Here is a 26,776-nt window from a genome sequence, read left to right as displayed (position 1 = left end):
AAACCCCTGAACATCCCTCAAAACCCAGTTTGGATGATACCTCCCCCGAGAAGACTTCCTGGCGCCCCAGAGGAAGAATTCCTCCCCTTTGCTGGCTCTTAGTGGTGGGTCACACAGGATCACAAAATGACAGAAAGTGGCCTCGCGTGGGACTGGATGCTCCCCAGAGGCGGGAACCAGAGCATCTGCTTCCCTTCTGAAGATGCCAGGCGGAAAAGGGACACACTTTCTTTGCATGAAAGCCACTGCCAAGCTGTGTGCCTAGGGATACTTCTCCCTAGAGGGGGTGTCTTTTTTCTAATCGGCACAGAGGCCTGAAGTAGACCGTGAGTGGCCCCGGGGTGAACTTGTCAGGTCGGGATGATGAAGGTGGCCGTGATGGCTCTGCCCCTTCTTGGTGTGTGATCTTGGACAGGCCACTTCACCCGCCCCCCACCCCCGGACCTCGGTTTCCTCATCTGTAATCCGGAGCTGCCACCTACCGAAGTGGCTTTGAAGAGCATATGGGACAACAAAATGAGACAAAGCGTGTGAAGTCCTGAAGGCCATCTCAGAAGAGGCAGCTGGTCTCAGAAATCAGCCATGCTCACTGCTGCCTCCTAGCAGTGGGCGAGGCAAGAGAGCCAGGAAGAAGTCCCAGGCCCAGGGCCACCAGAGGGACTGAGAGGAAATGTCCGGTGCTCTGAAGTCAGAGGGACCCAGGTTTGAATCTGTCCCTGCAGATTCCTGACTGAGGGGCACCTGCCTAGTCCCTCTCCTGGATCATAGCCCCTGCCTGACTGGGCCACCGCAGGGACAGAGAGATGAGGGGACGGCACACAGTAGGTGCTCATGAAATGACCGTTCCCTTCTTCCCAAGATGTCGGTTGAGATGCATGGCCGGGCTAGAACTCTGGCCGAGGCCCAGGAAGACCCAAGCCTCTCCCAGGCCTCCTGGGTATGGCAAGATCCCAGGAATGACATGGGGCCCACAGGCTCCCCAACGGTGCCTGGTGTTTTGAACCAAAGCTTATCTGACCGTCACGCCCATGCCAGTCAGAGCACTGCCCTGCCCCAGACCACCGAAACCCACCTTGGAGGCTCTGCTTTGGCCCCAGAATAGAAACGGGCAAAGGGAGCTGGAAACTAATTGCAAAATTTATTCCAGGGCTGCAAGGGCTGGGGAGATTCTTAAGGGCACTTCTCATTCTGGGGCTGTGGGTCTCTGGCCTTGGCAGGGGCACATGTTTCAGTGGGCAGGGGCGGGGACAGAGACAGGGCGGTGGGAGGCAAGGGGGTCATGGATGCCCAGTTACCTCTAACTGGGCAGGCTCAGCACAAGCTGCAATGGCGACGTGGAAGCAGGAAAGACGGCGGACACCCAGCCCGGGGACCAAGGAGAGCCAAGGCCTCCCCTAGCGCCTGGCCCTGGAGAGTGTCCTTCAGGACACAGGGCAGGAGGCGGCCAGGGAGCAGAGACCCAGCTTCAAAGGTTTGCAGCAAGGGATCCAATGGGACGGGGCCAATGCGGAAGGGGCTTATCAGCAGTGTCCCCCGTCTGGAGACCCATACACCCTCCTCAAGTTCACCCGTATTCCCATACACACAGACTCTGAGACCCGACAGGCCATCCTACTGTTCATCGAAGGAGGGGCAAGCAACAGCTCCTCTCCCGACCAAAACAATGGTCCAGCACTACCCATGGGGTCCTTGGCACACAGTGTTTGGAGAGAAACCATAGGCTGTACTTGGGGGGTAATCCTCAAGTCCCCGCCTCGGTCCTCAAATCCGTTCCCTGCCCCGCCCCCCACTACATACCCACCTTTCCAAGAGTATCTAGATTACTACATTAAAAAACGAAACCCCCAAACCCACAAACCTCTTGACTACAGCCTTTGCAGACACATACCAGCCTGGGCTGGCCAACTATGGGTGGGGCTAGAATGTTCTAGCTCCCTGGCGAGAGAGGAATAGAAACTTCTCCTTCGGTGGGAGAGGGACAGAGAGAGCGGACTGCGGAGAAATTCTTTTCAGATAGCATGTCACAGTTCCCCCCTGCACGAGTCAGACGGGGTGGAAGGGCTGGGGAGGCTTGGTCCTAACCCGCCCCCTAGTGTCCTCTAGGCCCCACAGTGCCTGACCAACTTCACCAACTCAGTGACCCCTGACAGAACAGAGGGCTGCCCTCCTGGTCTCTGGGAGGGAGTTCTGGAGACCCTCTCTTCTCCTCCATTTGGTGCCCCCTCAACGTCCCTCTGCTTCTGTTTCCCGGAGAGGAGAAAGGGACAACTTGGGACCCAAGGGACATGGAGGCCCACCAGGGAGTCCCGAGCCTCCTCCCCGGATCTCTGCGTCCAGACTCCAGGACAGACAGGGGAGCAAGGGGAGGGTGAGAGGGTGGTTAGCAGCCGCCTTCTCCGGGGGCGCCCTCCGAGCGGGGGCCACCCTACCTCCACCAGACCCTGTCCCCCCTCACCCACCTTCCCAAACACGGGGCTGCCGAGAGCGCAGGGGCAGGGGCGTGCAGGGTGGGGCTCTTGGGCAGGCAGAAAAAACTCAGTCCCCAGGAGGGCCTTGGGCGGGGGCGGCTGCGGCTGCGGCCCCGCCCACCTGCCCGGCCCCGCCCACCTGCCCGGCCCCGCCCAGCCCAGGCTCAGGTCTGCTTGGCCTGCAGCATCTCGATGAGCAGGTTGTTACGCGGCATCTCGTTGCCCAGGTGCTTGTGGTACAGGTACTCCTTGGCCTGCATGCTCAGCGCCCGCACCTCCACCAGGCACAGCAGCAGCTGCTGGAACTTGTCCCCGCAGTGCGGGTAGTGGCACAGGGTGTAATCGAGCAAGGCGGCGTTGGCCTTCTCCTGAGCGTCCTTCACCAGGCTGTGGTTATTCAGGAACTTCACATCTGCAAAGGGAGGGGCTCCGTCACCATCAGCAGCCCATCGCATCAGCCGCCGTCACTGGCAACGCCAACACCCCCTAGAAGCACCAAAGACATGGGCGCCACTACTGTCAGAGACGCGACCAGGCCTCCCGTGGCCACCACACCGCCACCGCAGCCGTGGAGGAGCACAGCCCCCAGCACCCATCGCCAGTATTGACAGCCCCGCATCCCTCCCAAATGTGACCACCGCCGCCACCATCCCCCCAACCACCACAGCCGTTCCTGTCACCACCACAGCAGCTGTCACCAACACTGCCCTCTCTGCAGTTATCCCAAACATGGCCACTGCCACCGTCACTCCCCCAACCACGATCACCTGCCACCATCATGACGGCCACCATCACCCTCCCACTGGTCAGGATGAACACCTCCATCGTCTCCAAAACCATCTCCACCTCACCAGCTGTCTCCCTGTGCATGTGACAGGTGACAACAGTACCTACTTCACAGGACTGTCGGGAGAATTCAGGGACATGCTCGGTGGGAAGTGCTTGGAGAACAGTGTTGGACACGTAAGAACACGTAGGTGGTGACATACTTGAACACAAGTTATGTCGCCACTGTAACCCCTACTCTCACCCCACCATGATCAACACCAACCCCAGCCCGACAGTCAGAACCATCATGGGGCGCCTGGATGGGGCAGTTGGTTAAGCGTCTCGTCCGACTCTTGATCTCGGCTCAGGTCTTGATCTCAGGGTCATGAGTTCAAGCCCCACATAAGGCTCCACACCACGCATGGAAACTACTTCAAACAAACAGAACAAAAAACCATCCTGTTGCATCATCCACCACCACCACCCACCGTCGCCATCAGTGGACAGGCCCAATTCTAGACAGCGACAAGCACTCCTCTTGTCTACCGATCAAGAGCCTCCAGTACCACAAGGAGATTCTCTCATGGGGCCGTGGGGGGATGTGGATTCTCACGGCAACTGCATTTATGGGGGGGGGGGCACCCCGGGGAGTCCCGCATGGGAGACACAAGCAACAGAGCAGACATAGCACAGAGCATACGGGCAGATCTTTAAAAACATAGAGCTATGTGGGGAAAAAAAACAGAAAAGGAAGGTCCAGAGTTCAATCTACATGGCAAAGCCATCTACATAAATTAAAAATGCTTGCACAGAAGCCTGCACATTATGTAAGAACAGGGACAGACAAGGAATCCAAGTTAAACATGAAGGCGTGGCTGCCTGTGGGAGAGGCAAGGGCTGGCCGCTCTCCGTGGAAGGGTGATCGCTTGTGCCAGGGACAGAGGAGTGTGACCAGTGCCTCCTGCACGCCCAGGAGGGGTGCAGTGAAGACACGAAAAATAAATGTCTTTGGAGAGAGGCGATTGGGGTTCAAGACCCAGTCCCACCAGTTAGGAGCCGTGGCATTGTGCCCTGTCCCCTCCTGGCCTGCAAGGCCTCCTTCCTCTGGGAACGGGGCACGCCCACCTTGCGCAGGTACCTGGGCCCCGGGGGGCACCCAGAGAGGGTCAGTTTGTCACTCAAGTCCTCATCACGGCTTGGTGGGTGTCTCTCAGCTCCTGGGCCGCACCCCCAGCTGGTGCCTCGCCTGGAGACTGAGGTTCAGCAGGAATCTACGGGATCCGTTCCCCAGCCCCAAATCGGGCCCGGCCTGGCCTGTGAGTCGGCCTCCAGGGGTTCAGGCAGTGGTCATCCGTCCATTTCCCTTCTGCCCCCATCCCCATCAGCTCCGTGGCTGCGGGGGAGTCTGGAGCCCAGCATGTGCAGCCCTTGGCCCTTCTAATCCCGCTTAACACCCACTGCGCCAGGAGGGCTCGATGCTCCTGGCAACCCTGATCCCCAGCCGCCCCCGGTACGCCTGCCGAGGCTTGTGTTGTCCAAAGTTGGATTTAGGGAAACCTGAGCTGGGCCTAAGGCGTATGGCAGGATCTGCCCACCGCTGCCCCCCCCAACCCCGCCGTCCTCCACCCCCACCCCTGGCTGCCTCACCTCCCTGCAGTGAGCCAGGGTCACTTTCTCCCTTGCCTCCCCATGATCACCATGAGCCCATAAGGCACCTTGCTGCCAATTAGAAAGAAGTTTCCCCTTGTCCACAGGGACAGTATGGCAAGGGGCTCACAAGCAGGATATCAGCCCCTATTCATCCCCTGTCTAGGGGCCCTTGTGCAGTGAACAACGTGTTCAACTGTGCATTGTAGCCCTGCTCCTTAGCCTGGACTACTCCAGACACACTCAAACGTCATGGGAAGCCCCCACCCTCTCTGAAGCCGGCCTCCTACGCACAAGAGGTGGCTACTGGCCCGTCCCTGTCCCAACCTGTTTTCATCCCACAGAGTCCTGTCTACCTTCACCTCCCACCCCCACCTCTCCTCACGGCTCCCTCCCCCCCCCACCCCTGACCCCTAGCCCAGGCTGGCCAATTCTCCTGATACCGCCTTCTGACCATACGCAATAGGAGGCTGAGGGTCCAGAGAAGGGTAGGGACCAGCTCAAGGCCACACAGCAGTAAGGGGGCCCAGAGGAAACAGCTGGGGGTGGAGGAGGATGGGCTGGGGTGCTGCAGTAGAGGCAGGAGTGGGAGGGGGCTGGGAGGACCAGAGCCTCGGCTTTACCAGGATTTACTGTTCCCCACAGCCCCGCAGCACCGCACCAGCGAGGGACAATGGGGTGGAGCGCAGGGTATGGTGCAGACAGGGACAGCCCCCACTCTTAACAGTTCTCTGGACCTCTCAGCTCTCTGCAGCCTGGAGACCCCCACCGCACCCATGCAGTGGGCTACCAGGCTGGGGAAAGGAAGCCATCACCAGTTAAGCCCCAGTGACCACCCTGCAGTGTAGGCGCACCCAGGTTCCCGGGCACCCGCAGGGTGTCGTGCTCTAGCTCAGTTAATCCCCAAAGACACCCAGGCAGGCAGAAAAGGGCTTCCCCCAGGCGTGGGGTGCGCCTGGGACACCGAGTAGATGCCAGAGTCTGGACGCAAAGCCAGGTCTCCTGGCTCCAAAGGCTGGTAGGTAAGCACAGGCAGTGTCAGGCTTGGACATCAGTTCCTGAGCGATGGGACACGAAAACTTTACATTTTGTCCCATCTAGGAGTCCTGTCCAAGGGCCCGCACCCCTGGGATCCTAGGTTTCCCAGGCTACTGTGGACTCCAGACTCCTCTTCCTCCTCACCCTGGAGGAGACCACTGTCAAGTCGTGTCCCCTCTCCCACCTCCCGGCACCCCCCTCTAAGGGACTGTCGTGAAGATTCTATGGAATAATGGGTGTGACAGCCAACATCCCACTGAACGCCACGCCCTTCTTCCAGTAGACAGGGGGGAGCAGGAGTCGCACAGACCTGGAGGTGCCCCCTTAGTATGTCAGGGGTTCAAATCCCAGCTCTATCACCAACTGGGTGACCTTGGGCAAGGCCCTTCCCCTGAGCTGTTTGTCACCAGCAAAATGGGAACCAGGCCTGATCTGTGTGCCCACCTCTGGGCCCCGGGACACCGCAGGTTGGAGATGGGCCCAGGGGAGAAAAGCCTGCCATGTCCCCCCCACCCCCAGCCTGCTTAGCCCCAGCAGTCCTGGAGATGGGAGGCGGGAGGGGGCTGGGAGATGGCACCACCCCCTCGGAGAGCAGCCTGCTAGCGCTGCGGAGCTGGGGGCCCCCAGGTTCTCAGAAAAGCCCCCTTTTCACGGTTTAATTGAATATTTGAATAATCCTTTCATTCCAGCGAGGCATAAAGAATGTTGTCCCAATAGCGGTGACTCAGGCAGGCGCCCCCGCGCACAATGGCCCCTCGAGTGGGGCTGCTATTCAGGCCGCCTTTTGTTGGCGCGGAGCAGTGGGTAAATTGCAAACGCTTAAGGGAATGCTGTGGCGGCCGCCTCAATGGGAGTCAGGAAATCGAATGTTAGGTCAATCCATTAAGCTTCGATTAAGTCCTCTGCGGAACAATGCCAGCCGGGCCCATCTTCATAAACACCGCGATTGCCAGGAGAGAGGCACTAATTTTAATTAAACCTCCTTACCTGCCTCCACGCCTGCAGGGGGAAGGCTATTTAGACGCCAAATGGCACCCTTCTGCGGAGACAGGCAGGAAGGAGGCGCGAGGGGGCTGCAGGCGATGGGGAGGGGGGGTTGGGGGACAGTCGTCACAAGGGACAGGGCTGCCCAGCCCAGGGAGGCACTGCTCCAAGGGTGAGGTCCAGCACGCCAGGTGGCGGTCTAAGAGCAAGTGGCCATCCCTCTCTGGGCTCCAGGTCTCTTAGGGACTTAACTCCTGGGGCCTGGGATCATGGGAGAGCCACCCCCACCTCCACCTTCCAAACTCTGGGCAGATCTTCCCTCTCGTCTTCCCCAAACTTGTCCACTTCACTCCAGCCCCAGGTCTAGCCTCTTGCAGGGCTCTGGGCTGCCAACTGCCAACTTTCTTCCCTGCAGCAGCTGGAAGGACCTTGCTAAAATGCAAATGTGATCATGTTACTCCAGCTGAAAAGCCTTCCCAAGGGAAGGGTCAAGGTCCTTGGCCTGACATTCAAAGCCTTGCACAGCTCAGTCCCTGCCCGCCTCCCCAGCCTCCTCTGCACCCGTTCCCTGCCCCGCACCACAGCAGACCTCCTGGATTCCCTATCTCTTTGCACACGCCTTTGCGGCTGCTTGCTTTGCTTCACCTAGAACACTCCTACTCATACTGCAAGGCCCAGCTCAGAGGTCCCTCCTCCAAGAAGTCTTCCTTGATATCTTAAGTGTGGGGTGGTTTCTTCTTTTTGGCCCAACCCTGATCACACTGGCCTGCTCAGGCTCCTCCTGGAACCTGGAACTTATCCGCCGATAGCCTCGTAGCTCAGCTGGCCTCCTCTCTTACTGTTCTCCCAGGAGCTCAGGCAGGTGCAGGCACCTGGGCCTCCTCCTCCTCCTCCCCTCCCAGATTCAGCCTCATTACGGATTCTGACCTGCTGGGCTGGGCGTTCCCCTACCCACCTCAGCCAGACCTGCATCCCTGTGATAGGGCACTGTGCCAGACAGCATGCAATGAAGATGGAGACTGACTTGATCATTCATTCACTTCATTCATTCGTTTCTTCCTTTGCTCACTGGTGGTAATGATGGTTAGGAGGAAAATCACCACCAACGCACTTTCCAAGCGCCCAAGCGATGCGGAGCACCTCGGGGGAATTCCCTCATGAAATCCTCCTAGCAGTTAAGGATTATCAGGATGGTCCTCTTACAGATGGGGAAATAGAGGCTCAGAGAGGAGAGTGGCTTGCTCAAGGGCACACAGCCAGAGAGAGAGTTCAGATTTAGAGTCCAGGCGGTCCGTCCCTGGTTCCTATTCCTAAGCACTGTTCCACTGTGCCTCACGTGTGTGAACACACACACACACTCTCTCTCTCTCTCTCTCTCTCTCTTGCTCGCTCGCTCCTGTATCCAGCCCCTCCAGCCTATGCCAGCCAAGCCCTGGAGAGTGTCCCTGTCTCTTAGGCCCCACTCTGGCAAGCAAGAGGAAGACTAGCGAGAAGGAGGGGCCAGCACTCTGGCTTCGGAGTTCGACCACTCACCTGGACCCTGGGAAGAGGGCTGGGCTGGGCTCTGCTAGCCTTATCCCCACCGCCCCCCACCTCCCATACAAGGAGAAGTCCTGGATTTATCACGTGGCTGAGGCCAGAGCTGCACTGGGCCTGGTAGTCCCAGCCCCCGAGGCTTTATTGGGAGAGGGGCAGGGGCTACAGGGGTGTGCCTTGGGCTCTAGGGGTCTAGAAAGCCAAAGTGGGGCAGCAACTCACAGGGAGGCCTGGCCAAGAAGGCTAGTGGCTGGCAGCCCCCCTTCCACCCACCCTACCTCTGGACCTCCCTGGAGGCCTCCTGATTAGTGTCAGGTCAAGAAAGCAGCCCGATGGCACCTGGGTGGCTCAGTGGGTTAAAGCCTCTGCCTTCAGCTCAGGTCATGATCTCGGGTTCCCGGGATCAAGTCCCACATCGGGCTCTCTGCTCAGAGGGGAGCCTGCTTCCCTTCCTCTCTGCCTACTTGGGATCTCTGTCAGATAAATAAATAAAATCTTTAAAAAAAAAAAAAAAAGAAAAAGCAAGTAAGCAAGCAAGCAGCCCGACCGCCACAGACCCCGCACTTCAATTCTATGTGCACTCCACATCCTTCCTGTCTCCAAATCTCCCGTCACTCCCCAATTACATACAGATTCTTTCTACGAAGGGACATGGAAAAAGTCACCAGCCCACGAAAGGGCATAGTTCGCTCATATGTGAAAACAGTGATACAACTGCAAAGGCACAAACACGCACATGCCTCCCAGAGTCTCCACACCCCCAACCACACGCCACCATGCCCGGCAGCTCACAGAGACACGGCTCGGAGACGGGTCTCGCTGGAGGGAAGAGAGGGCTTCCCCCAGCTGAAGACAGCATGGCCCGGGCCCCAGAGGCCCTTCCACGGGCTCCAGGCCACAGCTCCTAATTGGCTGCCCACGATTCTGTCCCCAGCCAGCACCATGGTTGTCCCCTACCAAGCCCTGTCGCCTTGCACGGAAACCCTCCAACTAGAGCAGTAGTTCATCAGTAGGGAGAAGAGAACGGCCCAGGAACCATCATCAACACTCCCTTAATACCCGCCCAACACGCCCGGCTCTCCCCAGTCTCGGGCAGACGCTCCCTTGCCTGACCCGGGCTAGGATGTCAATTACCACAAAGATGACATCTGAATCCTGACGCCGAGGCAGTCATGCCCCTCCATTCTGACCTTCCATCCCACCTACACCTCTGCTAAAAGACTGACCCCTCCGGCAAACTCCTACTCATCTTCTAAGGCCCTGCTCAGATGTCCCTCTTCCAGGAAGCCTTCTCGGCAGAGCCCTTGTTCCCCACTCCGAGTTCCCCATCTCTGTCCCCACCCGGGCAGCACGAGCCGGAGGCCTCTACTGGACTGGGAGCCACCTGAGAGCAAGGACACGCCCGTGTTCACAGCCCTGCTGAACCCGGGGAAGGCACGGATGGCTTGCTAGGGGAAGGAGGCCAGGAGGCCAGACTGAAGAGAGCCCCGAGCAGGGTGGAGGCTGGAGCGGCACTGGCTGGGCAGGTCAGGAGGTGATGAGATGGAGACACCCCCCCACCCCCACACTCCCCCCACCCCCGCCTGACTCAGGGGACCCCCGCCTGATTCAGGGCTGGGGGCTGCTGGGCTGGGCTCACCCTCTGCCACTTCCCTGCTTTACTTTCCTCCTCAGCCCTATCACGGTCCTCCGGGCTGTACATCTCACTGATCATTTCACTCCTGTCCGTAGCTTACTAACTGGATTATGATTATGGTCTCTCCACCGATAGGGCTGGCTTGGTGACAATAGGGACAGGGAGACACCCTGTGTCCCCGGTGCCTTGCAGAGTGCCCATGCTCAGCACATTTATAGAACGAATACAGGAGCGAATGAATGAGTGGGGAGCCCAGAGCCGGAATCTGCCTCCCCCACCCCCCCCCCCTGCCCAGAGCAGGGAACCTGGAGAACAGGGACCCCAGGATGGGAGCCAGGGAACAGAGCCTCCCCAGCTCACACAGGCCTTTTTCTGGAGGCGACCTGGGCACTTCTCTGGTGCTTCCAGCCAGGAATTTACCGAATTCTTCGGAGTCCTTCCCCACAGAGGGCCAATCTTAGACCGGGTCTTGGTCGGCCCTACTTCCAAACAGAGAAACTGAGGCCCAGGGAGGAATCAACCTCCATTTGAAGAGCCGGGCCCGGGGCCAGGTCCCTCAGGCCCTGACTCACCACGGGAGGGGTCCCCGCGCGCCGCGGAAGCCCCCTCGGGGGCGGAGCCTCACGGAGCTGGGCAGGGGGGGCGGGGCCTCCAACCTCGCCCCCTCCCCACCTCAGGCCGCCCTCCCGCCGCCGCCGCAGGTGGGCAGGCGCACTCACCGAGGCTGAAGAGGATGAGGAATTTGAGGCAGACGAACTCCTGGCGGTCGAGCTGCAGCGCGTGCAGCTGCAGGACCAGCTCCTGCGCCCGCAGGACCAGGCTGTGCAGCAGGGACCCCGCCTGGGCGGCCACCGTGCTCAGCTCCACCTGCGCGGGCGGAGGGCAGGGTCAGGGTCGGGGGACCCGGGGCGGCGGGCAAGGGACGCGGCTGGCACGGGAGGGGAGGCCCGGAAGGAGGCTGGGGAGGGTGGCCCCGTCCCTGGAGCTGAGGGGGTGGGGGCCGCTCCCCGCGCCCCAGAGACCCTCCAGCCCCACCGCGCGGCCCCGCCTCCCCAGGGCTCCTCACTGCGGGGCGAGCTGAGGGCCCCACGGCCGCAGAGCCAACCCTGGGGTCCCTCACGCTCGGAGAGCTGCCGCCGACCCCGTGTTTCGTGTGCTGTCCGCGGCAGACACGCGCTGGGTGCGGGGACAGGGTGGGGTCTGGTCCCCCCGGATCCCCGTTGGCCGCGGGACTGCCCGGGCCCCGACGCCTACCCGCGGCCGCTCAGACTCGGGACGTGGTCACAACTCAGCTCTCGTTCACACACACTCCTGGGCACACTTGCAGGGCGGCCTGGCCATTTCAGGAAGTGAACGCACACACATACACACAGGCGGTTGTAGGGTCACCTCACAAGGTAAGGGGACGGACACGCACCGGTGTATGAGTTCCCACACGTGGTGACAGGCAGATCTCAACAACCACAGGCTTAGGTGTGTGGAGATACGGCCTCAAAGACCGCGGCCTGTGAGTTGACACCGGCCAACAAACATGCTCACACCTCAGACTCTCCTGTCCCGCACTCCTGGGGACCTCCAAGCCACACCCTCGCGACCAGCATGCCCTGGCCCTGGAGGCCCAGGGTGAGAATAGAGCACGAGGACGAACACAGGATGGGGAGCGGGGCCTCAGCCTCCAAACCCCACCCCGGAATGCCTGTCAACTGCTCTTCCTCAGGTCTCCCCCTTGGGAGCAATGCTCCCCCCACCAGCCTAGACCCCGGCATCAGCCTCTCTTCTTTCTCTCCCTCCTTCCCTCCATCTCTCCCATACCTCCTCCTGCCCAGGAGGGGCCTTCCTCCTTGAACTCCCCCCGCCCGGGTCCCCAGCATTACTCAAGGGCCTCGACTTCCCTACCCCCCATCTCTCCCCCTCAAATACAACCTAGATGAGCCCTTCCTCACTTATAACTCTGCTGTTGCTCCCTGCTTGATCTCAGGAGGTCCCAGCTCCTATGCTAGGGCCAGTAATTCCCTGCTCAGGGCAGGGTGGGGGTCCCTAACTCCTTCACCCATTCCTCATCCACCCAGGATTTAGGGCCTGCCCCCAGCCCTACCGCTCGCCTCACAGGGCTCCTGGTCCCCCAAACCCACCTACTAGCACCCACATACGGGCAGCCTCTGGTAACTCAGAGGTTCTAACCATCCCCCTGTGTGCCTTTGTCCATGCTGTCCCCTCTGCTGTGACGGGAGTAGGACTGGCCCCCACCACCCTTTACAACCTGACCAACCCCTATGTGTTCTTTCAAGACCCAGGGCCACTTTCACCTCCACCAAGAGCCTCCCTGACCCTCCCCACATCCCTGAGCTGCTTCCTCGGGGCTGGAACCTATCGAGGTCAGGGCCAGGGCTGGTCAGAGGGAGGTGGGGGCATGAACTTGGGGAAAGGGCTGACATTGGGGGTGCCCAGAGCCAGCCCTGGAGAGGCCTAGGACCTCTTCTGGGCTCAGAATTCTGGAAGCATCCTTCAGGGCATGGCACAGGACACAGTAGGGTCTGGTCACCTCCTGCCCGGTGACCAGCAGGATGCTGCCCTCCTTGCCGTGTTGGATCTGGCGGTAGATGTGGTCGAATACCAGCAGCTCGCTCCAGCAGTTCTGCAGCAGCGTCATCTGGTCGGCCACCTGCAGGGAAGAAGCACGTGTGGGGCTAGGGTCCAGCCGGGTTCAGCCGGGGACCTTCCTCCCACCCCTGCCTCTCCCAGCCCACGATGCAGAGGCTCACCTGGACATGTGACCTGGGCGAGCTGCTTCCCCTCTCTGTGCCCGTTTTGCTTATCTGCCTGCTTCATCAAAGGGTAGCAGGGATCAAGCAAAAAAAAAAAAAAAAAAAAAAGCCACTGGAGGTGCTCAGAACTCCGACGGGCCTGGCTGCAGGCCTCAGCTCTGCTCCTACAAGGAGTATGACCTTAAGCAAGTTCTATAGCCTTCTGAGCCTCGAGTCTCTCACCCGTGAAGTGGGCAAAGTACGGCACCCGGTGGGGGGTGTCCTTCCGCCCCAGAGGGTCAAGACATTCTAGCACCGCAAGAGTGGACACTCATGACCATGGTGAGCGGGAATCAGGACTGTGGGATGCCAGAGCCTGAAGGGCCCTCAGGCATCCTCTGGCCAAAACTTCTATTGTTCAGATGACAATCTGCTGCCCAGAGAAGGCGAGGGACTATCCTGGGATCACAAAGAGGTAGAGCAAGACCAGAGCCATGGCTGGCCTTCTCAGTCCACAACCCTCTACAGTGACAGACACCGCGCTCTCCTGGGTGCTCCGAAGTGCCTGGGGCACAGGGGCCCGCAGGTCACCCTGGGGAGACACGCTACAGATGCCAGTCCCTCCCAGCCCCCGCGGCTCGCTCGCCCGCCACCATCTGCCCAGCTGGTACTTCCTGGGCACCTTCCTGGGCCCTGCCCTGTGACGAGAGCCAACTCTAACAGCTACTAGTCTCCGTGCTACGGATCCATGCCCCTAGGAGGCTGGGACAGTCCCTAACCCCAGTCTAAGGAGAGAAGACACTCCAAGGAGTCAAGTAACTTGCCCAAGGTCACACTGCCCCGTCTGGTTCCAGATCCGCGCTCCGAACTGCCTGGGATGGAAGAGGACCCAGGCTGGCCACCCAGGAGTTTGCGGCTCACTCGTTCCCTCCCCCATGAAGCTCCCCTCAATCCCTTCTCCTCCCGCGGTGCCCTCACCGTCCTCTGGCTGTGGCACCTGCCACATCGGAGGACTCCAGTTCACGCCTCAGCCTCCCCCAACACCTGCGGGGTCTGGGAAGGTCTGGGAAGGCAGGGCTGGTGTCCAGCTCATCGCTGGGCTCCCAGAGGAGGGGCCGGTGAGCAGCTGATGAACACGTATGTGCTCCTGAGATAGGCACAGGGAGCAGAGAGGGGCTGCCCCCAACCCTGGGGGGCCAGAGGGATCCAGGCAGCCTCTGGCCTGAGGGGAACTAGCAACACCCAGTGACCAGCTCTCTCTTCTTGGGGATTGAAGCCCCCTCCTCCCCTCGGTGCCCCCCTCCCCCCGGGGGGCAGCCTGGGGCCCATCCTCAGGCCGATGGAGGCAGAGAACAAGTGCACAGCGAACGAACGAGTGAGCAGCTGCTCAGGCTTCCTTCGGGCCTCGCCCGCCCACCTTTCCACGGCCCGCCGTGGCTGAGCACAAGAGGGAGGGCCTGTCTCTGTCCTGCTCTGAGTCACCAGCCCCCTATCTTCCCTTGCTCACCTCGTCTCTGTGTCAAGAACCTGCACACCTCTCCCCTCCCCTCCTAGCAGAAAGTGCTTCCTAGAGCCCAGCTATGGTCAGAGCAAGAAGCGCGGCTGGGGCCCTAGGCTCAGCCGCAAGGAGCCCTGGATTGCAGGCGCCAGGAGAGAGGAAGACCCGGGCAAGGGTGAATCACAGAGACATGTCTCCTATCTCTCCTCAGGAAGTGGCCAATCCCCAGAGACCCACAGGCAGGAGGCCTCCCCACCGGTTTCTGAGGAGGAAGGCAAGGCTCGGGGAGCGCCTGTGGCCGGGCCCACTCTCAGCACGCCGGCCCGGCCTCCTCACCCCTCCTGTCAACATTCTGCCCATGTTACAGATGAGGAAACAGAGGCTTGCCTAAGGTAACCGGAGGCCCCTAATTGGGCCGGGCTGCTGGAGGGCCCCGGGAAGTCCCGAGGTCCGCATGGAAGGAATCAGTGGCCTACCCGGGGCCACCCAGATGGAGGCAGAGAGAGAGAGAGGACGTGCGGGGCTGGGCTCGGCTCACCCCTCACTGCGGCCCTTGGGCCTGGCTTAAAGGACCAGGGGGGTGGTGGGGGTGGAAGAGAGAGAGATAAAGGGGAGAATTAGGAGATAAGCAGGCTGAGCTTCGGGCAGAAAGCAAGAGGGGTCACAGTGACCCGGCTGGCCAAGCCCTGGGAGCAGACTCTGTACCCAGACCTCAGACCCCAGGAGTGGGGACAGCCCTGCCCACGGGGCTGATAGGGGTGGCAGGGCGGCCAGATGCCATATTGGCTGAGCCGCGGCGTCCTGTCCCTCTCTTCGAGTCCCCACTCAGCGCCATATCCTCCTCTGCCCTGATTTTCTGTTCTGAGGAACTGGAAAAACAAATGCTTCCTCTTTTGGTTAGAGAAGACGTGTGAGCCCAGGGGCCTTTGTTGCGAAGGGCTCTGTGGCCCCGTGGCAGGCTCTCCTGCAGATCCTGCCCCCGCTGACGTGCCCATCTACCCCTGGCCAACGGACTCGTCACTTGCTTCTCCTCTAGGTGGACAGATGGACACATACCAAACTCTCAGACACCGCCCACACACAGATGAGCACGCAGACGTGTACACACACGCGCGGGCGCGCGCGCACACACACACCTCTTTTTATTTCAAAGAAAACCAGAAGGCCCTCGCTGCGGGCCCCTCTCCATAGGAAAGCAGGTGGCTAAGAGCCTCACTTAACCAAAGAGGCTGGTTTTCACCTTGCTTCGCTTTCTCCCTAAGCAAAGGTTCCTCCTCTGCCCTCGGACCTCCCTGGCACCCAGGGAACAAGGACATTTGCCGGCGGCCTGACCCTGGGGTCCCTCGCCGGCCTGGCCTGTCTGCTCAGCCTCCCAGCCGCCCACCCCTCCCGCCGGTCTGCCATAAATCCTCCTGGAGCCTTGACGCTTCGCAGCCTGCCCTGGAGAAGGGGTATTTATGGGTGCCGAGCTGACCTCCCTCCCAGCAGGGTTCCCCTCCCCGGAGCCCCCCGGGGTCTGATCTGTCTGGCAGCCGAAGGCCAACGGGCTCCGTAACTCTCCGGTGACTGACATGCCGCAGGCCGGCCGGGGCGCGGTCCCCGCGGAGCGGTCGCCCGGCCCTCGGCCCTCGTTTGTCAGGCCGGGAGTGACAGAGTTACTGCTGTTTAAATGAAACCATCAATCTGAGCCATTCTCTTGCTGATCGGGGGCCTCGCAGTTGGATGTTGAGGGTGAAGTGATGTCAAAATGGGTCATTAGGCCCTCTTGGGGCTCACCTCCCCCTCCCTGACTCCTATGGGCCGTCCTGCCCTTCCTGGGAACCGTCCCCAGAAGCTAACGGCTTGGGCGGACACATGGCCCTCCACGGAGCAGAGCAGCAGGGACGGGTGTTTCTGCCACCTTGCTGCCACACAGTGGCTTTCTAAGCCCAGGGCAAGGTGGCCTGGCCCGAGACTGCTCCCGGGACGTAGTGCCCAGGGGAGCGTGGGTAAAGCCTATGCTTTCGCATTCCTCCCGGCCAGGCCTGAGCACCTCCTGCAAGTGCAGGTTACGGGGGCGGCAGCAGAGGGGACCGGAAGGACGGTAGCCACCACTGCAACCTACCAAACTCTCCTGCGCGCTGGGCCCTGTGCGGGCCCTGTGCGGGACCGCGGACCTGTCCTGGCCACTAAATCCTTGCAACAGCCCTACGAAGCAGAAGTTTTTCAACTTCCCTTATTGTATAGCTGAGGAAACCGCGGGCCGAGGAGTAGTGCCTCGCCCACTGTCACGCCCGGGGTTAGGCAGCAGAGCAGATGGAGCTGGGACTTGAACACGGGCTGCTCTGATCCTGGTCTTTGTTATGAACTCCTCTGCCACGGTCAGCGACCACACACCTCGACTGCGTGCGATGAAGAACTGAGGCAGGGGGACGTCTAAGCTGGGGGAGGGGATGGAGGAGGAGAACCCCGAGGGGGCGTCCAGGCTCCCGGCATCCCTGGCAGCTCAGCAAGGACCCCAGACCCTCCCCTAGGCAGCGAGATGTCATCAGCATCACAGGGGACTGGGTGGCCTCTGGGGAGAACTCAGCCTCCATGATAGGGCCCGTCCCTGTCCCAGGATGTGGGGCCTCTGCCAGCCCTGGCTCCTGGTCCAAGCTCTGCTTCTGACCCTGCCAACCTCTCCGGACACAGAGGACCACCTGAAACTCCCTGACATAGGACACCTTTTCACATTTCTAGGTCTTTCCCTATGCTGTTCTCCCTTCCTGGGATGTCCTTAACCTTCTCAGACTGCTTTCTGGAACGGCAGAGATCAAAGAAAACCCTGATTTCCTTAGATAGAGCCTTTTGCCCTGCTGCTGGGCCCCACTACCCCCCTTCCATCGCTCCCAGAGCCCTGGATGGTGTCTGCATGCCTGTCCGTCTCCTGCAAAAGCCTGGCTGCCTCCTGGGTCCAGTTCATTTCAAGGTGCCCACTGCCCAGCCCCAGTGCCCCACTCTCAGAGCTCGAGAGCTCCCCACTCTGTCTCCTAAGATGTATTCTGCTGGAGGTGGTGGTGGGGGGGGGGTGAATGGTCACCCAAGAGGGAGAACAGGGTCATTCAGCCCCACTCCCCACCTCTGGCTTTGCAAACAGACACCAGCCAGCCTCGCTGGACCAGTAGGAAAGAAGTTCCACGTGGCTGACTATGGGCTGGGCTGGTACTTATCTGCAAGGTTCCTTTACAGAAGATGGTGACCATGGTTCATATTCCTGGGCTCCATTCAGAGATTCTGGGAAGGGGAAGCAGGAAGGTTTGGACCACAGAGAAGCCAGAAGCAGGAAAAAACACTCAGCCAAGCTGGGACAAAAGCCCTTCCCATCCTGCGTGAAAAACCCCAAGAGACTAGGAAGGCGGCCAGAGGAAGTGCCCTGCCCCTGGATCCAGGGTTCTGGAAAGCCAGGAATGCTCTGCTCCTCCTCCCCTCTGCACAGGGGGCTCCTGGGAAGTCTGGAGTGGAAGCTGGCAACCAACCCAAGGGTCCTGAGATCCTCATCCCCAACCAGGGCCTCCAGCCAGGAGGGAAAGGCAGATAGGATTGCTCAAGGTCCCGCCTCTTGTCCCATCCATGAGGTTGGCCTAGAGTGGGGACAAGGGTGAGAAGTCCCACCCTGCGGCAGAGGGAGGGCACATCCCCAGCTCCTCCACTGTGGAAGCAGGAATCGTCACCACCAATTCCAGGCCCCCAGCCCCATGATGCCTCAAGGGCTTACAGGCCCAACCTCCTATTTTATCCCGCCCGTGGCCAGCCCAGGCAGGCAGTGTGCCCCCCGGCCCATCCGGCCACATGCCCCTGGAGGAAGCCCAGGCGTCAGCATTGACAAAGCTGCTCAAGGCTGCGGTGGCCCCAGCAGGGAGGGCAGCGGGCCTTGCTGTTCACACCCAGCCCGGGAACAGCCAGGGAGGCCGGCGGGGGAAAACCGCACACCAAGCAGCCCGGACTAAAGATGGTCTGTGCGCCGGCCAGCGAGAAGGGCCTTGCCTGGGCTTGAGCGGCCTCAGAGGTTGGCGGAGCACCCTGTTTGCAGGGAGCCAGGTCCCCAGAGGGGCAGCTCCCAGGCCTTGGGTCCTTTAAACCACCAGGCAGAGGGACTGGGAACCTCTTCCCTATCTGGCCTCAGTTTTTCCCGCTGCTTTCTTGCTTACTTTCGCCGCAGGTACTTTAATCCACGGGAAGGGAAGACTTGGGCAAGAGGTAGACGGGCTCCTTTGGGAAGATCGGTGACAGGACTCACAAGCCCCACCTAGCCCCCACTGCACACACAGACCCTCGAGACCAGCCATCATGAACAAGAGACGCAGGGACAGCAGGAACTTTCACCTTAGCTGGGAAGGAGCACGTCCACAAGCATTCCACACTCTGAGATACGAAGACCCCCACCTATCATATTTGAGGCTGGCAGGGATTGGCGGCCTCTCCAAACGGGAGGACCGGATCCCTTGTGTCCTCTTCTCGACACTGGGCTGGGGCAGCCAGAGACAGCTTCCAAAGGACGCAGGTAGTCCTTTGGGGGAGCTCGGGGTCTCAGAGGAAGAGAGATGAATGCCTACAGAGACCCTGACCAGAAGAGAATGGAACAGAGACCTAGAGGCCCAGAGAAACAGAGATGCAGAGAGACAGCACATCAGGGAGAGAGGGATAAGAGAAAGAGACAGAGGCAGAGATAAAGCAGCAGAGTCTGTGACAAATAGAGATTCAAGACACAGAGAAAGAAAGAGAGCAGGAGGGGTGAGGGAGAGGGGCTGAAGAGCAGGGAAGGCTGCGATGGGCCAGAGACACTCCTCAGTGTCCCCAGAGAAACCTCCCTGTGCCCAGATGTTGCCTGAAGCCAGTGGGCAGGACAGCTCCATCCAGAGGTTAACTGGGACAGAGGCTCGGGCGCCAGGAGGACACCCCAGACCCAGTGGCCAGCCAGGCGGGAGGAGGGACTCACCTCCAGCTCCTTGAAGACCATGCACCTGCGTGCCCAGTCCACGATGGAGATGAACGTCTGGTCAGCCATCCTGCACAGAAGGCTGAAGGGTGCGGGCTGGTCAGGGCGGCCTTTGGCCGGTTCCTGCAGGCAGCCCACAATGCGGGCCCGCACCTGGTCCTCTTCTGGCTCCAGCTGCAGCAGCTGTAGGATGAGCTCGGGCACACCAGGCCCTCCGGAGAAGGGCTCTGGGTAGCCATAGGGTGGCCCCGGTTGCGGGGGACTGGCATAGGGCTCTGGGTACTCAGACTTGATGGCACGGCCAGGGAAGGTGGGATAGAGGTAGCCGGCCAGTGGCCCGTGGGCACCGGGCATGGCCATGGGCAGTGCTGGAGCCCCAAAGTCGCCCAGTGGCCCAGCAGGTGGACCAGAGGCCAGGCCCTTGGGCTCAGGCGCGTGCAGGCTAGGGGGCAGCATGTAGTCCGGCGGCGGAGGGGGTGGGGGAGGCACCCCCATCGGGGGGCCTGTTTCCAGCTTGAAGCCATTGGCTCGAATCTGTGCCTTCTTCTGCTGCTTCAGGGCACGGTCTCGTTTGTACATGGGCCCAAACTTGTTCCGGCCACCCCGCATTCGGTCAGCACGCACAGCTGCGGGCAGAAGGAGAGCGTTGGTCTCAGCCCCTCCGAGCCACCTACCATAAGGCCACAGTCACAGATCTTTCCCAAACTGCGTCACTTCCCCCGCTCAGTACCTTCCGTGGCTCCCACTGCCCACAGAGGAAGTCCATCTCCTTAGCCTGGCATTCGAGGCCCTGTTTGCCCTCCCGGGTCACCCTTTCCAAGACCCCATGTTCTTTCCCCACCGCGTTCTCTCTCGGCTCCTCTGGCTTGGCACGTGTCCTTCTTCCTCCTCCGCTCCACCCCCCCCATATTCTTTCTGCCTCCAACCCTTGCCTTCTCTCATTCTGCCAAACATCTAGCCCTAGGGTCACCACCTCCAGAAGTGTTCCTGGATTCATCTAGGCACACTCCACTGTCCTTGCCTCAGATGTCCCGCCTCTCGTGCGCTGTCATCCTGCTGAGGGGTATCACGCCATGTGACCCTGGCTGAGAGTTTCTGGGGACTCAGCAATGGGTTCAGGTGCCTAGTACAAGGCCGAGCAGGGAGATGGCGGCAGGAAGCAGGCCCCGGTCAGCCTTCCTCACAGCCTCCCTCCAGTGCCCAGGGTCCAGCTGCTTGCTTCTTGACCGACTGCCCGACTCTGTCGCACCCCTACTGCAAAATGACTCGGGCTTCCCCCAGTGCCTTCAGATATGACGCTGAATTTAGGGCTGGCCAGGGTTCCAGAAGGGACCTCCCTGGCTCACCAGATGTCCCACCGCCTGGCCAAGAATGTGTCACCAGCCGGACCCAACAGGTGCATCTCTGCAGCTGGAGTGTGGCCCCAGGCCTTGCTCAGACAGGACCCCACCCTGAGTTCTTGGAAAAGGGACAGAGTAGGAGGGAGAGGGTGGTGCGCAGGAGGGAAGTGTCTTGGAGGTCCATTCAGCCTATCTTCCTGCCCCAGGGGTGAAGAGCCCGGGCTCTGCTCCCTCTGCTGCATCTGGGCTCTTCTCCCTCTGCTGCATCCGGAGTGTTGCTGCTCCTTGCACACAGCTAGCTCCCCTGGCCCGGAGGACCCAGAGCTGGCGATATTGGGACATTCCCCTCTCATCTGGGAGTCCTTCCTCTAGGTGGCAGGACTTGTGGTCAGTGGCTCCCAGAGCCACTAGGGACCTTCTACATTGTTTGAAAACTTGAGCCAACAGCTGCCTGCTCGGCACACAGCCCGACTGGGGCCAGCAGGGCGGACGCCTAGGACTGTCCACCCTCAGAAAGTTTGAGGTTTTCCTGCTGAAACGTTTTCCCTCCCCTGTGGATGGAGGGGGTGGGAGGGATGGGCCTGGGTCCTCTGGGACCCGTGGTTCCCCTTCCCTCATCCTCTCAGGGTCCTCCCAAGAACACGGTAGAAGGACTTTCACCCACTAAGTGATCGACCTGAGCGAACTTTTGGACGGACAAACATTTGGGTGGGCTGGATGAATGAAGGCTGTAATGATGGACAGATAATAATATAAATAATGATAATAATAATAATAATAATAATAGCAGTTGCTCTATACTAGCCTTTCAATTCCCTCACCCTAACAATTCCCTCACACTGACTCAAGAAGGACCTAACTACTGTTAGGTCCACTTTTCAGATGGGGAATCTGCAGCTCAGAGAGGTTAAGCAAGTTGCCCAGGATCAACCATCCTGTGCGTGGTGGCCCTGGGACTTGAACTCTATCTGGTTAAGGTATTAAACACCCTGGCTCCTGTGGCTGTTGGGTGTCAGTGGGGGTGTCCTAGGTCTCCTTGCAGAGGGAGGAGGTCGGCCGGGCTCTGCCCGGAGCTGCACACCCTCTCAGAGGCTGGAGAGACGGTCCTCTCCCTGGGGTTCCCTTGCGGATGCCTCTGCACCCAAGCCCGCGGAGCCTGCACGCATCCCCTCGCCAGACAGAGCCACTCCTTACGCCTCCGTGCGGAGAGCCGGCCTCACCCCACGTGCAGGGCCCACGGCTGGCCCCAGAAACTTTAAGAAGGTCACGGGTGCCCTCCTCGCACCCCTTCCACCACCCGCACCCCCACCCCCAGCCGGGCTGTCAGAGGTCAGCGGTCCCAGCCGCCGCGCCGCGCGCCCACCTTCCAGGCGCATCCCCACCGTCAGGCACTTCTGGAAGCGGCAGAAGGGACAGCGCTTGCGCTGCGTCTTGTCGATCTTGCAGCTCTGGCTCTCGGTGCACGTGTAGTGCTTGTTGTTCTGCACCGTGCGCTTGAAGAAGCCCTAGGGGAGAGCGGAGTCCGCGCGGGAGGCGAGCAGGGCCCGTGTCCCCCTCCCCGGGCGGGTCCCCGCGTTCCGGCCGCCCGCCCGCGGGGCCCCCGAGCGCCCAGCCCGCCGCCCGCCGCCCGCCGCCCGCTCACCTTGCAGCTCTCGCATGTGAGCAGCCCGTAGTGGTAGCCGGACACCTTGTCCCCGCACACGGGGCACAGCTCATCCAGGTCCTCGTCGTACGAATAGTCCATGCCCGCGGCGTCCGCCTGCAGAGGGAGGAGAGGGTCACCGCGGGCGGGACGCGAGTGGCGGCGCGGCAGACCCGGGGCCGGCGGGGTCGGCGCCCCCACGCCGCTGTCCCCCGTCACCGCGCCCGGGGCGAGGCCGCCCATTCGAGCGCCCCGCGAGCAGCCCGTCCTGGGATGCGGCCGCTGCGGCCCGCGCCTCGGCCCTCACCGGCCCTGTCCCCCTGCTCCTGCTCCTGCTCCTGCTCCCGCTCGGCGCGCCCCCCGCCCCCGCCCGCGGGCTCCCCCGGCGGGGTTTGCGGCGCGCCCGTTCCGGGACCCTCGGTTCGGTGCGCTCGGGTCTGGATTCGTTCGTCTGAGAACAAAACCCCGATTCTGAGAAAACGAGATGGGCTCGGCCGCTGGGGAGACACCGGCGAGCCCGGCCGAAGTGGGGCCTCGAGTGTTCTGCGGATCGGACAGGGACGAAGGAGACAGAGACAGAGTCCGGGGGAGACAGAGAGACGGCCAGAGCGAGAGCGAGAGCCACCGACCGACGCCGCCTAACGGAGCGAGCGCCCTGGGGCGACAGAGACAACGAAAATCCGAGGCTGACAGAGACACACGGATGCCGGGCAGAGAAAACCCGGGGGGAGACGAGACAGAGAGACAAGGAGGAGGAGAACGAGAGAGAGAGAGAGAGAGAGAGAGAGAGAGAGAGAGAGAGAGATATCAGAGACGCCGAGAGGCAGAGGCCCAGGAGAAAACCTGAGAAGGAGACGCGGAGCCAGAGACACAGCGGTAGACGAGAGACAGCCCGAGACACGGAGAGGCGAGAGAAACCCGGGAGGGAGGAAGGCGGAGAGGGGGACAGAGACACCGGGGGAAAACCTGCAGAGACGGAGGCGCCCAGCGAGGGGGCCGGGGCCGGGGAGACGCGCGGGAAGCGACCGGACCCGTGCGCCCGAGCTCCGAGGCGCGGCCCCGCAGGGCCGGACCCCGCCGGGGACTCGCGCCGAGGGAGGCGGAGAACGACGGCGCCCGGGACCGGGAGCCCGAAAGCGCCGAGCCGCCGGGGCGCCCCCCCGGGCAGTGGGAGACAAAGCCCGCGGCAGCGACGGCAACGGGAGGCGCAGCCTGTGCCGCCGAGACCGAGACGTCGGGCGGAGCGCGGGCGCAGCGGAGGCGCCGGCTGTGGAGCCGCAGGCCCGGCGCGAGGCGCGGAAACCTCGGGCGGAGACCCCCGGGGCCCCGGGGAGCCGAGCCCGAGGCGGGGAAGCGACCTCGGGCGGAGAGCCGAAGTCCCAAGGAGGGAAGCGCGCAGAGCCGGGGCCCAGGAAGAGAGAAGGGGCGCGACGGAGGCCGCGGCCCGCCCGGCGCCCACCTGGCGGCTCCTGCGAGCAGCAGCGCCCCGCGTCCCGCCCGCGCGGAGCCCCGCACCTCCTGGCCGCGCCGCCGCCGGCGATGAGCCGCACCCGGGCGCAGCGCCGCCTGCCCGCGATGACGGCCGATCGGGCCGGGGGCGGGGAGGCGGGGGCGCGGGGCCTCGGAGTCCCCCCACCCCCCAGCCTCTCCACCCCCCGCCGCCTCCAGGGCCGCACCAAGGCGCACCTGGGACCCGGGCCCCTCCGCCTCCAATGCGCGCTGCGCTAACCCGCCTCGCCCGGGCCAGGGGCCGGCCCCTCTATATCAGCGCGTGCGGTATCCGGGGGCGGAGGCCCGGCCCGCGCCCTCCCCCGCCACCCAGCCTGGCTAGCGCCTTTACCCTACCCTCTCCGTCCCCCATCCCCAGCCCGGGAGCCTCGGAATCCGGGCAGGTGCTGGGCGCCTGGAAGCCTCCAGCCACCCAGGAGGCGAGCCCCTGTTTGCTAATCCAGCTTAGTCGTGGCAAGGGCCACGCTGGGGGCGCTGGTCGTTTTGCAGCGTGGAAGTGGGTAAGGGCGAACGTGGGGGTACATGGCCAAGGCACGGGTTCAAGGCTAGAAACCGGGTTCGAGCCCTGGCCCTGCCGTATTTCCTCACTGGAGACAAGCAAATTTACACACACACACACACACACACAGAGAGAGAGAGAGAGAGAGACAGTTTGTTTATCTGCGAAGTGGTAATGATGACTGGACTTCCTTAAGAGTGGGCGTGCGGATGAACCGAAGAGGTGCTGACAAAACGCATGCCTTAACACTGTGAAGCGGTCAGTAGTACCCAGCTGGGAGACCTGGGGCCAACCCTTTCTCCAACGGAGACCTCACTTTGCTGGGCCGGAAATGGGAATCCTCCGAGGACTGGCGAGGACCCGAAGCCACCAAGGGCGCGGGAGCTAGGGGAACAGAGGGACCTCTGCCCCCTTTCCGTTCTGAGCCTTTCTCCAGCCTGAGGGAGGAGGAAGGGAGCATCCCCGGGACAAAGGGGTCCCCCGGCTGGGCTACACTGAGCAATTGCTCTGGGTAGGGAAATGCTACCTGATCACTCTCATTTTTCAGAAGAAAAAATTGAGACCAGAGGAAGGGGCCTGCTCTCATCTTGCCCCCCGCCCGCTCCGCGGAGAAGTGTATTGAGATCAGCAAGGCCAAAAAGCCGCGATCTTCAAGCGGCCGGAGGGGGGTGGGGTGACCACAGTTAGGCACCCGCAGCAACGCGCGGATCTGAAGACTCTGGCCCTTGGCCCTGGCCAACTTCGCCTGGGCCCCCGACCGGAGCCTCCCCCGCCCCAGGAGCCTCCCCCGCCACCGGGCCAGGGCTGGAGCTGGCACCTTGGTCCTGCCGGCTGTGGCTGGAGAACCGGGGCTGACCATTCCTCCTATCTTTCACCGGCAGAAGAAAGGACGGAATAGGCAGCCGACTTGCTGTGCAAGCTCTGCCGGGTCACTTTGCTTCTCTGAGCCTCAGTTTCTCCACATGTAAAATGGAAAAGTCCGGCTCTACAGAAGGGGTCCTGCAGTCTCTGTGACATGCCATAGATGAGACTTGGTGAGAACAGAGAGAGCTGAGTCTGAGTTTAGCTGCAGTCGCCCCCCCATGAGACACCGCCCCCCCCCCCCCAAAGAGGAGCATCTGCAGGAGCAGGAGGTGGGGAACTAGTGCCTCTGAACAGCTCTCCTTCCGGGAGGGGCCTCAGAAGAGGGAAATCAGGACGGGCACCACCTCTGTAGGGGAGTGACGGGCATTGAGGGTGAGGGCTGGGGTCTTCTGGACATTGCTGAGGAACTTGGGTAATGTAAGCACAAGTCTGGGCTGGGGACCCAGGCGGTCTGTGGAGCTGGGCCCCTCTCCCTCCACCTCTCTCTACCCTGTTTCTCTCCAGAGGCTACACTGTCCTAGGTTGGGAGCCCTGGGCTTGACCCGGGCTCCACTGCACCCTCGTCCACCTACCCAGGAAAGGAAACCTTGATCTGCACCAGCCACAGAGAAAGACTGACAGAAGGACGTTGGAGACAGACACACAAATCCATACAAATGCACGGAGACAACACAGATATGCAGGCAGGGAGACCCAGAGACCCAAAGACAGGCCCAGAGACCACGGGCGCATTCCCGGACTGCTAGGCTTGGCCAGCACAGCCCTGTGGGCACTCGGCCGCTAGTAGACAGCGGGACACCGCAGAGCCCCATGGGGCCTGTCCCCATAGGCCTAGCTCCTCCCATCAGCTGCCCAGGGAAGAAGAGGGGGAAGCATGATGGGAGGGCAGGTTGGGAGTAATCTCTGGCCCCTTCCCTGCGCAGAGCCGCGGGCACCGGTCACCCAGCCGAGCAGGCAGTGGCTGGCCCAGGCCGCAGGGAGGCACTGGGGAGGGAGGCTGGCCATTAGAGGCCTGGGCCCAGGCCCTCACTTACGGAGCGGAAGGACAGCTCTCACGCCGGATGAGGGTGGACAGTGGGCACCAGGGGTCCGAGGGAAGGCTCCGGCAGCCCAGGTGGGGCAGTGGTGACCGTGGGCACACGGGAACTCCTTCACGCCACGGCGGGCGGCGGGCGGACAGTAGGCTGGCCCTGTCCGTCCGTCAGCCTCCTCCCCGCCCTGGCGGGGAGGGGGGGCACCGGAGGCCCAATTGGTCTCTGCCCCCACGTGACTCTGCAGGCCTCTCTCCTTCTTTGTTGGTGTTTCTCTTCATTTAGGTCGATTTTTTTTCTTCTCCTAAAAGAAAAAAAAAATACCCCTATCTATCTGGGGGCCGCGGTGGGGGTGGAGGCCAAGGCACTCTGGAGGCCTTGGCCAGCTGGCTGTTCCAGGCCGCTGTGGGAGCCCAGAGGCAGGGACCCCATGTAGGCGGTTAGGCAGCCCCGCTTGTTAGTGACTGGGTGGGAGTGGGGCCTGATTTATGGGCGGCTCCCCCACCGGGCCTGCAGCCTGGCCTCTCTCCCCTTGGATGGCTACCTCCCTGGGGCCTGGCCCGCCGGGGTCCGCCGGCCTGGTCCAGACGAGGGAGTGGAGTCAGGTCGGGCTGG

At 61.7% G+C, this 26,776-nt stretch overlaps 1 protein-coding gene across 1 annotated transcript; it reads right to left on the bottom strand.

Moving 5' to 3' along the window:
- Nucleotides 1-1,131: 1,131 nt before the first annotated feature.
- Nucleotides 1,132-26,340, bottom strand: NR5A1 (nuclear receptor subfamily 5 group A member 1). Its single transcript, XM_059143159.1, has 7 exons — nt 26,165-26,340; nt 22,259-22,375; nt 21,980-22,121; nt 19,277-19,902; nt 12,620-12,739; nt 10,797-10,944; nt 1,132-2,880 (listed from the first exon to the last, which is right to left on the bottom strand). Exons 2-7 carry the CDS (start codon nt 22,358-22,360, stop codon nt 2,633-2,635), a joined length of 1,386 nt encoding a protein of 461 aa, XP_058999142.1. The 5' UTR covers nt 22,361-22,375; nt 26,165-26,340; the 3' UTR covers nt 1,132-2,632.
- Nucleotides 26,341-26,776: the final 436 nt, after the last annotated feature.

The sequence above is a fragment of the Mustela lutreola genome, chromosome 12, assembly GCF_030435805.1.
Source record: "Mustela lutreola isolate mMusLut2 chromosome 12, mMusLut2.pri, whole genome shotgun sequence".
Taxonomy (NCBI): Eukaryota; Metazoa; Chordata; class Mammalia; order Carnivora; family Mustelidae; genus Mustela; species Mustela lutreola.
This window is presented reverse-complemented; position numbering and strand designations above follow the sequence as displayed.

What these genes read in the sequence shown, in the direction of transcription:
- NR5A1 (XM_059143159.1), bottom strand. Translation starts at nt 22,360, where the DNA reads ATGGACTATTCGTACGACGAGGACCTGGATGAGCTGTGCCCCGTGTGC. An exon ending in TCACATGCGAGAGCTGCAAG is followed by an intron (nt 22,122 to 22,258) that starts GTGAGCGGGCGG and finishes GCTCTCCCCTAG; the next exon opens with GGCTTCTTCAAGCGCACGGT. An exon ending in CCTCATCCTCTTCAGCCTCG is followed by an intron (nt 2,881 to 10,796) that starts GTGAGTGCGCCT and finishes CTCCCTTTGCAG; the next exon opens with ATGTGAAGTTCCTGAATAAC.